This window comes from Bombus pascuorum, chromosome 9, assembly GCF_905332965.1.
Source record: "Bombus pascuorum chromosome 9, iyBomPasc1.1, whole genome shotgun sequence".
NCBI classification, from domain to species: domain Eukaryota; kingdom Metazoa; phylum Arthropoda; class Insecta; order Hymenoptera; family Apidae; genus Bombus; species Bombus pascuorum.
This window is the reverse complement of record NC_083496.1, coordinates 2,913,361-2,929,225: the sequence shown is the minus strand read 5'-3', so window position 1 is coordinate 2,929,225 and position 15,865 is coordinate 2,913,361. Positions and strand designations below refer to the sequence as shown.

General features: G+C 45.6%; 1 protein-coding gene across 5 annotated transcripts in view; it reads left to right on the top strand.

The window, feature by feature from the left end:
• LOC132910268 (latrophilin Cirl-like) overlaps nt 1-15,865 on the top strand; it is a 364,455-nt gene that overhangs the window by 307,088 nt on the left and 41,502 nt on the right. For all 5 annotated transcript variants that reach the window (XM_060965824.1, XM_060965822.1, XM_060965823.1 and 2 more), the window contains one exon: nt 14,880-15,066. In XM_060965824.1, the coding sequence (XP_060821807.1) occupies nt 14,880-15,066 (187 nt within the window). The remainder of the gene's footprint in view (nt 1-14,879; nt 15,067-15,865) is intronic.

The following is a 15,865-nucleotide window of genomic DNA, read 5'->3' as shown; positions in this document are numbered from 1 at the left end:
TGATCTTCGTTTCCATTAAACGTAAATCGATATGAAATATTCAATAGTAGTGGTAATCAAGAAGGAATATTTTTCAATCGTATTTTTGAGCAATTACAACGAGATATGTTTCACCATTTAAAAGTGGATGATTACTGCAACGAACACTTGTCTCGAGTAGACCATTATGCGAAACTTTGTACATATACTCTAGAAACTTCACTAACGCGAGAATTTCTGTGTTCCCATGGAAACGAAACTGCACACGACGGTGTAGTTTGCAAATCATCGAGAGTTTCAACCACACAAATGTCAATCGCATTTAAATTCGTAAATATAGTATTATGAAGTTTGTGTAAAATGAGAAACTCGGTTAAATACATTCTCTGGTCAAACATGTTGAGGTTATTAGATGTATATGAACAAAGGAACACGTGGATAAATTGTAAGGTAGAAAATATATTTTAAATACTGAAGTGTAAATACAAATCGGAATATAATTGAGCTGATCCAGACCCGCACGCTAGCGGTGTTACCCTATGACTGAAAACCCTGAAGCCAACGTGTGTAATGTTTATGGTCTGTCTTCCCAGTCTTTTGTCCATACTCTGTCGATGGCTTCGGCGCTTGAGAAAACTAAAAGACCGGATGTAGAGTTTTCTTAGAAGTGATGACCACTTCTACAAATACCGTTGTGAGTCGAATGTATTTTTGTTAGATTACAGTTGCAAATTTTAACCGACTAGGTTAATTATATCTAATAGCTACGATATGTCTGTTTAAAAATACTTTCGAAAGACAGTTCACGCGTCTGATAAATTCATAGATTTGAAAATTCTGTTTGTTGAATGAGTTTAGAGAACATTATACTTAAATCATAAAAGATATAACTTAGAAAAAACGAAGCTGGCACCCCGCTGGGGGTAGCCACCCACATGCTATATTTATTTTTATTTTATTTTATTTTATTTTTTTCAGCAATAAGATATAACACTTTACCAAATGTCCATAAGGATAAATTGTAAAAAACCAAAATAAAAAAAAAAAAATTATACTTAAAGTTACTTAGATACTTTACATTACTAAACCATCTTTGTTTTTAGAAAGTTACACAAATCATTAGTATTCTAACAAAATGAGAGAAGCAGTAACATGCTATGTACATATGTACGATTCAGTTTCAAAAACGATGAACTTTCATTAGTCTGGTTCCAGCGTACAAGCAACAACACTGTTTGCGCTGTTGTGATCTATACGTAGCATGTCCGCATTCTTCAGTGGCGTCGCAACATTGTTGGAACGCGTTCTCCATTCGTTGTTATCGTTTGTTAAAAATTGCAAATAACCTCACAGCGTTCTCTCTACGCTTTCGTTACAGCTTAGAGATTTATAACGATATTAATAATGTTTATATCAAACGTAACCAACGCTGCATTGCTGTTCAATTTTCACCGATACTCTTTTCCTCGTCTTCGATAACGTTTTCGTCCGTGGCAGAGAGTTAATATTCCTGGCAGCACTTTAATATTCTACTCCAATCAACTTGACGTCGCCTCTGGTTAATAAAACCAAACAACTTGCTCCTCCTTCTTTTTCTCTAGGTTAAACTTTCAACCACTTTCTGAAATTCTCACTGGAAGGGTACTAGTTAAAAATCATTGCACTCGTCGCCCTCGAACTATACTCTAATTTAGAAAGTTTTTGGACTCAACCGAAACGCCTTCGCTTCCAAACTTTTCACTCCACCTCGACGGTTCGACGCGTTGTTGATCTTCCTCAAGCATTTCGCTGCCCGCTTTCCTCGCCCTGTGTACCTCGCTAACCGGAACACACGCTCCCGTTTACATTACACCCCCGAGAACCGTTTATTATTTATGCCGGTATATTAAACGCGGTCACTGGTTGTAATCGATCGCACCGGTTAACCCGTTTTCGGCCAACGCGCCGCAACTGACTGTGCAGTTTCGTTAGATGCTGATCTACGATAATAGTTCGCAAATAAGGATTATCGATGAACGAAGTCGGAAATCAAAGTTAGTTTTCCGAGATTATTCTGGAAAATTAAAAGTTGATAATTTTTCAGGCGGATTTTATCAGCGATTTAACTTCGCAGAGATTCAACGCGTTTCACCAAGCCTCTCATCGACAGCCACGATGGACGCATTTTTTGGAAATTTCAGGCAGTCGCTCGTTGCCGAGAACCAAATGACCGTTTTATTCAAGCCGCGGTTAAGAAGCACGAAATGACCCCCTTTTCGGCCATGAGCCAACAAGTTCATTAGTCTTCTTTCAGCGATTCCCGACGTTGCCTCCTCGCTCGATGAGCAAGAGTCGTACGACTTATTAAGTCACTCTTGAAATCTTATAAAACGCGGCTGTGGTTTCTTTATCCTAACCCTGCTTTCTTCTGCTTCGTTCTACCATGTCGGATTAAAGAGAAGCTCGCCTTAAAATTCGAGCGAGGATCCGTGCAATTTTAAGCGAGCGCGCTAGGAAAATTTCCAGAATACAATATCACGCGACTGAATTTTTTATATTAATCTTGAGTTAATACCGCGTTTAATCCACATCACGAATTCATCAATTCCATTTAACATTTCAACTTCGTTATACTCTGTACTGTAACAGAAAGCCATTACTGAAATATCGGATCCGCTATTCTTTCGATTCTTTTGCGTTTTCTTTTTTTCCGCTGATGATGTAGAGGAAGAATTGCTAGAGTAAAAAAGTTATGGAATATTACATTACGCAAGAGCTATGGCGACGAACGATCTTCCATCGAGAGGATGGGTTCGTTGTAAAATCCTATCGTTCGATCCATTGAGAGCGGTGGTGGTAGAAAAGTATAGAAGCGGATACGTTGTTTCTTTCATTAACTCGCGTCGCGGGTATCGTAGCCCGGCTGCATTTACGAGCTCCCTCGATGAGGACACGTGCTACGTTTATTAGCCCCCGTCAATGGTCTTTGACCCGTGGAGGCGGTGTCGTGGTGCAGCATACCGCACACGAGACGCCGTATCCACGCTAAGAACGCCGTTCTATCGTCGTTTCTTGTCCTACGCCGACGTAGAGAACGATATACGTCGATCCTCCAGGAAACTCGATACGAGTAGTATCTCAGGAAGACGTACGACCGATCGGAACTGGCCTCGGAGACCGGTCCCTCGAGGTTTGCATCTTGCGCAGTCTTCTGCGTACAATTATCCGCCTTGTCTTCATCTCGCCCTTCGTCCAGATTTCGTTTGCCTAAGCTCTTTCAACGTAAAGATAGTCGAATCAATCGATTACGTACAGAGAGATAGACAGGAGATTCCAAGAGATAATTTTTCACGATACTAGCTGAAATAATAAAAATAATTTGCAGACGAAACATCACCTACCTCGTTGTAAATTCGCAACGTCGAATACCGATACAGTTTTCTCGGTGTAGTATCGAAAAAGGAAAGAAAGAAATATCGATATCAAGAGACTGTGGCAGCAGACATCGAGAAAGCAAGGAGCCGAAAGACTACAGACTAATTAAACAAAATTCTTTCTCCACAGCGTGGAAAAAAATAATTCGTCGCTAATGAAAGCAACGAAGAATTTTATAATTAACAACTAAACGGGAGTAACCCTTGAACAAAGGGCTCCACCACTCAGCGATGGTCCCTGTTATAATGAAAATTAAAAGTCTTAATACCGACGGGAATACCGCGCGTTAATACGCCTTTTCCTTTCTTCGTCTCGAGTCATCCGAACCCCCGACCACGTCGTAACTCGCGTGGCTCATCCACGGGACAAATTTTCATAACGCGCCGATGCTTAGATCCGGGAAAGTTCTCTTCAACCCGGTAATAATTCCGACTTACACCTCTCTGCTATCGTGGTTGAAATTCTCCGTCTGGCCCGTTGCATCGCGCGCTCTGGGTGGAAAAGAATATCCGATAAATCCGTCCTTCGATGTACTTGCCGACGTCTCCGATGTCAAAGCTTTCGAGTGGAGTACGCTCGTCGTCGCAGAGAGGGTTAAGCTCGGCGTGTGTGCACGCGCGTGTACGTGAACCGGCGGTGCGCGAATAAAAAGAGGATGGGTAGATAAAGCGGGTAGAAAAAGGTAGAAAGAAACAGGTACAAGGGGGGTGACATCGAGCGTGGGAGAAACGACAGAGACAGAGGGAAACGGCGGGGGTTGAAAATGGTTGAGAGCCGCTCTTTCCAGGTGTGCACGAGTGTGCATGTACCAATACGGTGGCACGGCGAGACGAGAATCAACGTAACGAGACGCGCCACATACGCCTACCGACTCAGGCGATCTCATTTAATGAAGTATACCTCGCAATTATGTCGTTCATGATAGCCGTAGATGTGCATTAGACGTCTCTTTCTTCCTATCTCCGCGTCGTTCGTTGTCGGACCACTGGTAGAAGCCTCGTTTTCGCCTCCCTCTTCGACTGTCTGCTACGCAACTTCCTACGATCCTCTCACGAGAGCAACCAGCACCAACGTATAGTATCTGAATTAATCAAGATATAGGTATATACGTACGTTGGGACGATTTTTTCCTGGCGTGTTCGGCGTACAATCGTTCTTTTGTTCCAACCCGGTCTGGGAAATTTATGAGAGCCGTTCGCCTTTCCCACCCATCCCCTTGCCTGGCTTCCTTCCGTTCTCTGACGCACCCTTTTTGTCCCTGGAAATTAATCCGTAATGCCGTTAGCCAACGCGAAAACGCTCTGCCTCCTCTGATACACGCCTTCGAAGAATTTTAATAACCTTTAACTGGATGGATGCTGCTTCAATTACTGCTTTAGAGAGGCCTTGAACGAGCATCTCGTGAAACGCGGCAATTGTTTGCATTCAGATTTTTCTACGTAAATTAAAATTTTATTATTTTGTTAGCTTTATTTGAAAACAAGAAAGATCGTGTCGTGATTGAAAAACGTCGAGATTGGATAACAAATAAAATATCGGAGAAGGTAGATGATATCTTGCCCATCTCTTTTTAATTCTGTATATTCCTGATATCGTGTTTTTTCGTCGTTGCGATTAAAAAGCTGCTGTCAAAGCTGGAAAACACATCGTTTTCCAGGCGACGCGATCCTCGATTTTCGGTGAAAATGGGATCACAAATCGGAGAAACGTGGGCTCGTAGGCTCAGGATCGACGGTTTGCATGCAAAGCATATTTCGCTTTAAACCGCGTCGATTGCCGTCCGTTGCATGATTCCTGTCAAAGGCGGCCAATTACAGCGTTGAAACAATGGCGGGAGGCGTCAGCGTTTCACGATTTCTGAAAATTACCTGCCGCTCGTTTCGATGAAAATAAAAATGTAGCCATTAAACGGCGATGCATTTAGTTTCAGCGATTGTTGGTCAGCCCCAGGCACAGCTCTCATTTAACAACTATTTTCCAGCTGTATCGTATAATATTTTCTACAAATTACGTATTACCTTACCCTCGATTCGTACCAACGTTTCGCAAATTCAACGTATTTCCACGATGCGTCCATTCCTTTTTTCAATATATTTTTATGATAAACCCACTGTTGGCGTGAAAACAAGTCGAGCCGCGTCAAAAACGAATTGTGTTAATTTCCAACAAAAGGGTAGGAACAATATGAAAAAAAAAAAGAGGAGAGAAACGGACAAAGAAGAGCGGCACGACGAAAGGGTGGAAAAAAATCAGAGATACAAAGAGAGAAAGGGGTAAACGAACGAAGGGATGGCAGAGACGGAGACAGAAGAGGCGAGTGTGGGAGAAAAAAAAGTGGTCAGCGACGACAACGGCATTCCACGAAATGTCATTTCCATCGCGTCGGTCATCGATCAAGCGACGCGCAGCGAGTACGGTAACTGATATCGACAGGGTTGGACGACGGTGCCGACGTCCGCGATGAGTGACGTCTCGCGACCGGTGTCCATCCTCTATCCAAAAATTTTTTCTCTCCCTCCCTCCTCGGGAACGCGACAGTAACGATTTTTCGTTTCTCTCCGTCATGCCACCTCGTTTCTCGTCCACGTTCCTCCCCGTCCCTGTCATCGCACACCTCTTACTCCCATCACCGCTCCGTTGGGGCCATTTACACGCGACCGCTCGTGTTACCTGTCATGTAACGCGAATCGAATTCGATGTCGTGAAATGTGGGCCACGCTGATTATTAGCGAAGTGGGAGCCGTGTAAAGGATGTATCCTTCGCCGCATCGTTGCCTCTTTTTCCTTTGAGCCGCGGCGATGATGTACGTTGTTTGGTTTAAGTTCGGTTCGCGTTTAATCTTCGAGATTCGAGGGTATCGTCGGAGAATAAACGCGTGCGGAAATTACTCGGCAATACGTATTTGTATAGGTGGAAGAACGGAATATGTAAGAAACAAATGGTAGGGAGGCAGTTCATCTTTATAATAAAGGTACTTGAAGAAAAGGAAGTTCTTTGAGTGGCCGACAGAGCATCGATAAAGCCTTTGAGCATCCAATTGCCTGCGTAAATTATGATCTCGACCCACGAGCGAACGAGAATGTTAGAAAAGCCTGTGCAATGAGATTCGTAGGTTCATCGTTCATAATTTGTCGCTGCAGCGCTGCGGATCGTTCGCTGGTATCGATCGACGATACCAGGCCGGTGTAATTGGATCGGCGATTCATATAAGGCCTGCACAATGAAAATATTATGAATGGGAGATGTATGAAACGTGATCGCTAAATAAGCCAGATAAGAGGTGTCTCGTGTTACCCCACCCGCTATCTTAGATGACGTCATCGTAAAACGTGGAAACTACGCGATAGGATGCATAATACGGTTTCTTATTTCCGACCGCTGCATCTGCCTTAGCCCCGTTAAACGATCCGATCGACGTGCCAGGAACAATACCAGCCAGAAGACGCGAACGATACTTTCGAACCATCATCTCGCACTTATTCCTCCCATCGAACTGATCCAAGCGATTCTCCTCGTTTAGCCAGCTGTCCCGCCAGTTGTAAATTATGCCCACGTGCTTTCCTAAGCGCGAAATTATGTCCGGATTGCGTTATCCATTACGGTCGAAAGGGAAGGCCTGTGTGGAGTATTCACCAAGACTTCATAAATACCGTTTCATTACTCACGGAATGTAATTACGAATCTTGTTCAATCGTGCATCTTCGTTATATCCGGCACACGCACAAACACGTGGCCGATGAGCCGTTTTTAAATATTTCCGCATGCGAGAACTAATTAAGGCTGACAAGCGATGTACTTATACTACTGACAAAGTAGATTCCATCCGACGATGACATTCCGATCGAATTTTAAATGATAATTAAATCAGGATGTATCATCGTGGCAGCCACGTAAAAGACACGGATTCTTTTTAATTCTTACTAGAATCCTATCTCTAGATTCAAGAGAATTATGGCTGGAATATTCGACGTAGCTGAAATATATACATGCATACATGTATGTATTTAAATATACGTAAGCCCCGGAATTTTGTATTCGTCTTTTGATATATCAATTCAAGAATTCCGCCATTAAAAATGTAATTTTTGGCGGAGAGGATCGAATGCGAAGAAATGAGAATAATGCTGTATGATTAGCGTAAACTGCACGTATCACTAAAAAGCGTAATTCTCTCTCATAAAATGCATGCTTTAATTGCATTACCCCACTCAATAATTTCGGGGACAGCCGACAAAAAGGAGCAGGCGATTCCATTTCCAGGTACCGGAGGAACAACTGCGCCATAATCGATCGCATGGGGCACGAAGGGATCAAGGGAGGCAGATAATTGCTGACACTGTCCTCCGAAGCCGGTTGACGCTGTTTTCTATCTGCTCCTTATAATTTATTCGGCCGCCATAAATCAGTCGAGCGCGACGAGACCGCGACGTGCAACAGGCCGACCATGTAAATGCCGATGCACAGAGCGTATCCGCGCGGCGGCGCGTATATGCACGCGCGCTCACGCTGGTTCTTGCCTGGCCAGCAGGTCCCATCTACCGTGAATTGATAATGTAATTAGAGCGTCGAAAAAGGATTAGCTCGAATTAGAAATTCCGCCAACACGGCTCGGCTCCGGCTCGAAGGAGGGACGAGAACGGACCAGGCAACGAAGGCGGACCACGCTCCGGTTCGTAGGAGAAGCACGGATGAGACGTGCAAAGGGACACGAAAGAGCAAGCGAGAGGAAGCGAACGAAGAACGTAACCAAGGCAAGTCTCTACGGAGGACTTTGATTTATGCGTCCCGGGAGCGCTTCACGGAGAGTGCAGCAACCGTGTGCAGCTCGCCGAGTCCAAAGATGCATGGCCAACCGGACGAGGAGTGCACCGACGCCAAACTCGCGTCTCTATAATGTTGCCCTCGATCGATAGCCGCGAAAACGAAACGCGCGCTCTTTTTCTTCTTCTCTTGCACGCCTCACGGCATTCTATGGCCGGTGATACACGGAAGAGTAATAGTTCTCTCTCCTCTGTGTTCTATGGTTTTAATCCCCGGGGAAATAATTAGCAGCGTGTCACGGTGTACCCGTGGCACGGATACGTAAGCTTCTTCGCACCAGAGGTGTACGATGGATTTCAATTTGTCATGGTGTAATGAGTCGATTTCTTTTATTGGAGGATCGGAAGCGACCGCAAGAAGATAAGTAGATTTTGAATCGCACGGCGAGAAGCACATTTTTCGTTGCTCGCGTTATCCTAGTTTCTTCCATTTTTGAATATTTGAAGTAAGAAATAGGAAATACTCGACGCTTGATAGATACAGTGACGTTTAGGATCGTACACGACATTTTTAGGATAGGAATTCAAGCCGGAGCTAAAATATGAGATTCTTAGTATCTTTTGAGATTCTTATTCTCTTGGATTGCTCTTTGTCAATTCGCTTGTCAAGATTAGAAGAAGTGTACACCAGAAATCCAAGAACAGCAGCTTCAGATCCAGAGTAGAGCTACATAGTTTCAGGTGAGAAAATACAACGCTATGCGAGCTATACTAAAGCGCGAAGAATCAGTACACCATTATATCCCTCTTCTACGGAAAACAGTCTCTTGCCGTTCCGTATACTACTCGAAAATCTACCAAGTCGCAAACAAGAGCACCTCGTCTTCCACCCGTCGACTATCCGTAATGAAACTCTTCAAATCCTCCACCCGTTTCTTCTTCTGTCGTGTCATCAAAATTCCTCGCGACACCCGAGTCTCAGCGATACTGGACACAGCTCCAAAAACGATGCTCACTTCGTTCGTCTCTCGGATTCGCTAAAATCGTTGTTGGAGAGCGCGTGTTTCTGGGGTCGAAAGGATGGCGCGACGAGCGTTTGCCGACTGGGGAATTGTGTCCGTGGGCAACAATGGCCGCACAGTGTTTCAACAAGGCATCACCCACGGCGAGTGTATATACCATAGTAAAGGTTTCGAGGCCTAAGACCGCATCGAGCTGACGACATCCCGCTGTTAGGTCGGTCCTTTCAAGTTGGCCGCCGCGGCAGCGGGAGGCACGGCTTGCCGGACCTCCGATATATTATTACCCGAAGTCATTAATGGTAAACTGCAATTCTCCTCTTTTCCCTCCACGTGCCGTCCACGGAATGCCCGGCGAGGCAGAAGGTACGGTTCCCTCTCTTGGCCATGGAGCGGCGTCTCCTGCCTCCCAGCCGGTCCAACGGATCTGGAATTAATCGAGAAATATCGAATGTTTTATTGACGATACGTTCAGCCTACTCGTGTGATGGAATACTGTAGGTAATTAATTATCTCTCCCCTTGCCACCCCTAGGAAACGCTAATACTCGAGCACTTGGAATTTCTTGTTCCTCCTCCCTGTCTTGCTTCCTGCCATTCTTTCCTCCTTGAATTTTTTACTCGTCCATCCGAGTTCAAGAGTTCATTTTACCTCGGAAGAACGATGATATCTTCGATTGTCCATTGTTTATATTCATCAATTATCATTAACGTTTATTTTAACCGACCAGATTAATCACTTTTGACTTGAAACTAATGGTCTTCGAACGTGCAGATCGAACCAAGAACCGCAGAGGTTCGTTTCGCCTGACGGAACTCGAAATTCAAGCGTGATTTCTACTCAAAGATCAATGCGCGGACATCGATATATGTTTCTGCTCTTTGTCCAATCGAAATCGAGGACTTACATCTTGGACGTCGACGGTCACGATCGCTTCCGACTCGCATAGATTTGCGCGAACACCGCTGCGGATAGTTACGCAGCTCCTCGCCGTTCGAAGTCGCCGCAGCGCGTAAATCCCGAGGACGATCGAACTCGAAACACGGATACTCGAACCCGGCTCCCTTGAAACTTTGTCCCTGGGGAAAGGTCCTGTCGGTATTCAAGCGCTTCCACCCCTTCGTTCACGGGTACACGCGCACTTATGCGCGGTCAAACCGATACACGCAGCCGCGACTTACAGGCATGTGCACATAGACGAGAGACAGAGAAAGAGAGAGAGAGAGAGAGAGAGAGAGCTTTCTAGAGAGCCACGGCAAGTTTGAAGCCCGTTGTGCCTCAGAATCCGTACTTAGAATCCCTGGGCAGAGTTCAGGCTGCGCATTGACCGCACGAAATCCTGCGGCGTTCTCACCTTCCCTGGCGACCGATGCGGCGTCTGTCGCGAGACAGCGAGCTACGCGACTTCAAAGAGCTTCAATGGGACCGCGATGGAAATCCGCGTCTCCGCCGCAATCTCGGGAAACTTGCCTGATTAGATCCTCCTCTTGAATGTTATGCAATTGAGACCCGATTAATTGGCGTCAGAAACGATAATATCGGCGTTTCCTTCGAATGTCGTGAATTACGGATTTTGGTTGCTCCTGCTTTTCGTTCGTTTCGTTTAATCTTCCATCGGTCGATGTTGCGTGTACTACAAGGATCGAAGAGATCGCGGAGAAACGAAGACAGCAACAACGTTTGAACTGTATCTGTCGTCAATTACTGGTACGAACAAGTTTTTCTCAAAGTCTGAAACAATTTAGGTCCCACGAAAAATTATATTTGAAACGAGGTCAAGTTTGGAACGAGATGGAAAGAAATCAGAAGAAACGGCAGATAGGTCGTTCTTTTTGTTTTCTGCTTTAGCAGAAAGAACGATGTTTCAGCGTTCAAGGAAATGCATTCTTGTGTTTGCTCCACCTAGTCTTGTAATTTAAACAGATCAACAAGAACATTAGCGAGTCCTTGTAAAAAGAAGTTTGCTCGATGGATCTTCACGTCGTTCTTTCTTGACGATTATCGCGTCTCGAGTGGAATCGGAAGTAAAGCGATAACAGCATTCGGCAATTTCTCCAGGATATTATCCTCGGAACCATAGTATGTATCGTTATACCATCTCGGATCCCGACAGCGTCGTCGTCATTTCCACTAGACACGACAGGGCGTTACAGCGTCGGCAAGAGAGTGCACTCGTTAAAAACTTTTCACGGCATTCATTCGAATGCACTCCGTCAAAGTGCTATGCAAGGGTCAGACGCGAGAACTCCGGCAAAAAGATGGTAGATTTTCCTGTCGTTCGGTGAAACGACGAGTCAGATTATCACGCGCGCACCCCCTACGTATCGTCATTATGATCCTTGGTGTTCGCGTGGTGCGCGTTTCCGCGAGAAAACCTTTTTTCAAAACAGCCAGCGTAACGAAATCGCAAAACGGGAAGTAACGCTTCCCGACACAGGATGCTCGGGCGACACTTCAATCTCGCTTTTCGCGCGAATCGTAATAGTCCTCTACTGTTTGCTTGTCTCGCTGCGTAGTTAGAGATGGCGAGACAGAGACAGAGAAAGAAAGAGACAGAGAAGCGAAACGCGACGAGTAAACGACTCAAAGTCGCGGTTACAATGGCCATACAACTGGTATTTGACTCGTGAAAACGAAGAGTCATCGTTTTCTCTTGATGTCGAGAGATTGCAATTAATTACCGCGATACCTTAATGCGAGTAACAAAAGGACAAGTATTATTATACCTCTTACACATATCTCGATTATATTCAAAAAGGTAACGACACCTGAATGCCTCTAACTACCGTTAAAAGACGGCAAACATTTCCCACTTGCATTAAATTCGGAAGCCAAAAACTCGAGCCCTCTCGTGCGCAACGCAAACAAAGTAAAAAAGGTAAACGCGTACAAACAGGAGAAAAAGGTCGAGAGTGTTCGGTCTGCCGTGATAAAAGGGGGAGGAATGCCAGAGGGCCGACGTTCGAACGAGAGAAGGAAGCCGATGCGAAGCGTGTTCCTTTACGTCAGCTTGAACGCGGCCTTTTTTTCATCGCGTTCGCGTTAGAGGTGCACCGAGAGAATGCACCGGTTGCAGGGCGCAGCTGCGAGTGACGCGCGAGCGAGTGAACGGGCGACATGCGGCCGCGGTTATGGCACGCTCGTTTCACGAAAGGTAGGTAAGCTTATTCGAGAGCCGCTCCGTTTCTACGTAATAGCAACGCTCGACAACAGCAGCAAAGTTTTTATCGTGGGATTGTTTCGTAGTACGACGCGTAGCGCGCCATTCCTGTTTCTGTTTCAACCGTGTGGATGTTGTTCCAACTACGATGACGCCATATATCGATTACCTCTCGCTTACGGTGTTATCGAGATACGGTTAATTAACGACGAACAAACCACAGCGAAGAATAAACGTGGCCCGTGTCTTGGTGCCGCTTAATCGCGACGCGAACACCTAGGAAGGGAAGCGGTGAGAAATTACCTGGATCCTATAAAATCTTCTATTTCCTCGCTCCCTTCCGAAGCTCGAGGAATCCATCCTAGCGTGACCGGCGATTTTGTTCTCGTTTAAATCGAATACCTTGAGATCTTTTACGGTAATGGAAAGCCTTCGAGATACCGTAAAATCGGCATTTCTTCGTGCCGGTCGAACCGCCCTACCGTTTTTACGGCGAACATTCTTCTAATGTGTATACACTCCCGTTGAATCGGTGTCGATAGGCTCGAAGTTTACCTTATTATAGCGATCTCTCGTTTGTCCTTTGTTCGTCGATTTAACCGTGACTAGGGAAAATTGTCTTCGCGTCTTTGTAAAAACATTATTAAATGTAACGAGCCGATATCGATCGTGTAGTTATGCTGTTTTTTCTTGTAAAAGTACACGCCCTCGGCAGGCTATTTGTTTAGAAACCTTGGACGCGTTCGTTGTATTTTGAGGAAGCAAGAAACCAACTGCATCGTTTGCGGAAAGTCCTAACAGCGGTCTAAAATGGCATTGTGGCGCGTCAGTATGGAACTAATGAACTCACGACGGGGCTTTCACGGACAGAGTTATTACAGCCCTTCTCCCCGACTATAGTACTCCTCTCGTCCTTGCCCCCGTGCTAGTCCTCTTGCTTCGTTCCCCGGGGTACTTCTCGCCGCCTTCTTCCTTCTTCGGGACACACCGCTTGCGCCCTCCGTCACGAACTGAACACTATGGCTCACCAATATTATGGCAGATCTATCATTCCTCCGTCTAAATAAGCCCGGACCTAGTTTTACGACCCTTTCTTCTGGCTGTTAGTCTTCTTAGCAACTCCTTTTATCTCGTTCAAACGCCTGCTTCTCCACGTGTACGTGTATAACAATCACAATTGTCGATGCTAGGTTCTGAAATGAAACGAATGAAATATCGATGTACACGAACAAACTATCGTTTATGCATATTATTTACGACAGACTTATTTCGTTAGTCAATTCTTTTTTAAACCGAGATAATCACCGTACTAACGTCCCCCGTTTTCAACCTTTATTTCACACTTTTTAAACCGTGTAAACGAGACAGACAGAATATACACTTCAGCCATTTTCGCGGCCATTAAACCGAGCCACGGTCTGCATTCGCAGGAAGAAAAGCAACCGTGGTCCCGGAAGAACGCTGTCAGACGCGTATCACGAGACGAGGAGAAGTAACAAGCAGCAAAAGCGAGAGGACTTTTCTTCGAAGAAAGTCGCGCCTGTAAATTCGCTAATTTTCTTTCAAAGGAAACCTTCCGGTAAATTTTCCGCGGGATAAATCCCCGTGGCAGCGAATAAATGGGGTAGGATCGACAAAGAGTCGAGGTCTGAGCTCGAGCCGGCTATCTCGACCTCCTGTCAGTCGATCCCACGAACCGTACCGTAACAACCATGATCTCTGCCTCCCTCTCTTTCTCTCTCTCTCTCTCTGTCTCTCTGTCTCTCTCAACGACGTCTCATTGTTTGCGTTTCCTGTATACGCGCGTCTATACACCGGTGTCCTTTATCTTAATTCCATTACACTTCGCAACGCGACACGACCCAGCCAACTGCGTGCCGGTAATGCACCCTCTGACTCAGCCTGCCCGGCAACAACCACCGAGCCACCCTTCTCCAACCGACTCGTCACTGTAATTTCGTGCAAGCTACTTTGACGTATCCTTGACTCTCGCCGCTTGGAAATCTCGACCCTCATCCTCTTACTCTGGACTCCTTATTCATTCGCGGTAATTCAACCCCCTCTCTACAGTCTATCGCTAAAGGGGAGGTGCAGGGGGTTAGTTGGGATTGTCGGTGTTATTTCTTTACAACCAAGTCGTGACTTTGGTATTTTATTCGTTTTCTCATTGTTGAGCGATCGCGCTGACTAATTAGACCCTCGTTGCGTACGACTTTCGAGGGCGAAACGAAGCATGGCTATAGTGTGAAGGGTGGTTTTCGCTTGTCTTGACCAGCTGGAATGTTTCTGTTGGTTTTTGTCGACGGGGAAACTGGTTCTATACGAAAAAATAAATGGTTGTTATATTTGGAAGAGACAGGCATTCTTACTAACGACGTTCTTTTACCAAGAATTGTCTATAGAAGAATCAAGATTGGTAAAATTATTTTGATAGAAGGCATAACGATATCTCATTTAGATTTTACGTTAGATTTTATGTTAAAGAAGAATCACGAATGAATGTAATATTTGATCCAGCTGACGATCTCGTTTCATTTCTATTACAGATAGGTACGACACCGCGTACGCCTGCGAGGGCAAGACCCTGTGGATTGAGTGCGGCGAGGGAAAGCTGATCCACCTCATACGTGCGAACTATGGAAGGTTCTCGATAACGATATGCAACGAGCACGGAAACACCGATTGGAGCGTGAACTGCATGTCACCGAAATCCTTTCGGGTGCTGAACAGCGAGTAAGTATTCCGATGATCGACGTACTTGCATCCTACATACGCAACTGGTTCTGATCAATCAGCCTCTTCCCCCCATCCTTTATCCCTATTTTACGAATCGCGTCGAGGAATCACGATGGCAACGTCAAATCGAATCCGTTCTTGAACTCTGCCGATATTATCGAAAGCGAAAAAGAGGAGAAATAAGGGAAGAAAAAATAGACAAGAAAAAAAAAAAGAGAGAAAAGTGGGAACGGTCAGGCTGACAAGCATTTTCTATCCTTAATGAGTCGAGTAGCACCAATTAAAGGAGACGTCCGATCCGATCGAGCGTAGATCGCGCTTGTCACCTGGTCCCCGGGTTATCGAACGATCCGACTTTCCACATGGATCGGTATCTACACGGCGAAGCTTTTACGACCGTTCCATTCGAGAGATATCCAGCATGACACCTGAGAGTCTAACTCGTTCCCTTCGCGGTAACGAGAAACGCTTCCTGAACGGTGCCGTGCGCGCGTGTCCGTGTATATATCGATCATAGTCTTTCGATGACCTTGGACGAGAGGCCGATCTATACGATCTATCCGAGCGAATCTCGATCCGATCGCGCGGATCTATCCCTCGGCAGCCAGAGTTACGCGCGCGCTATTGGATGGTTCGGTCAGTACCTGAGAGTGAAAAATTATTAACCGTCGAGTATGCGGAAATTCGACTCGTCGATTTCGCACGGAGGGAAGATGCTGTCCGGAGATGTGTGGCCGTTCTTCGAACCGCGAAAGCCATCTCTCTCAGATCAATCGTTCGAAATATCGATCTACTC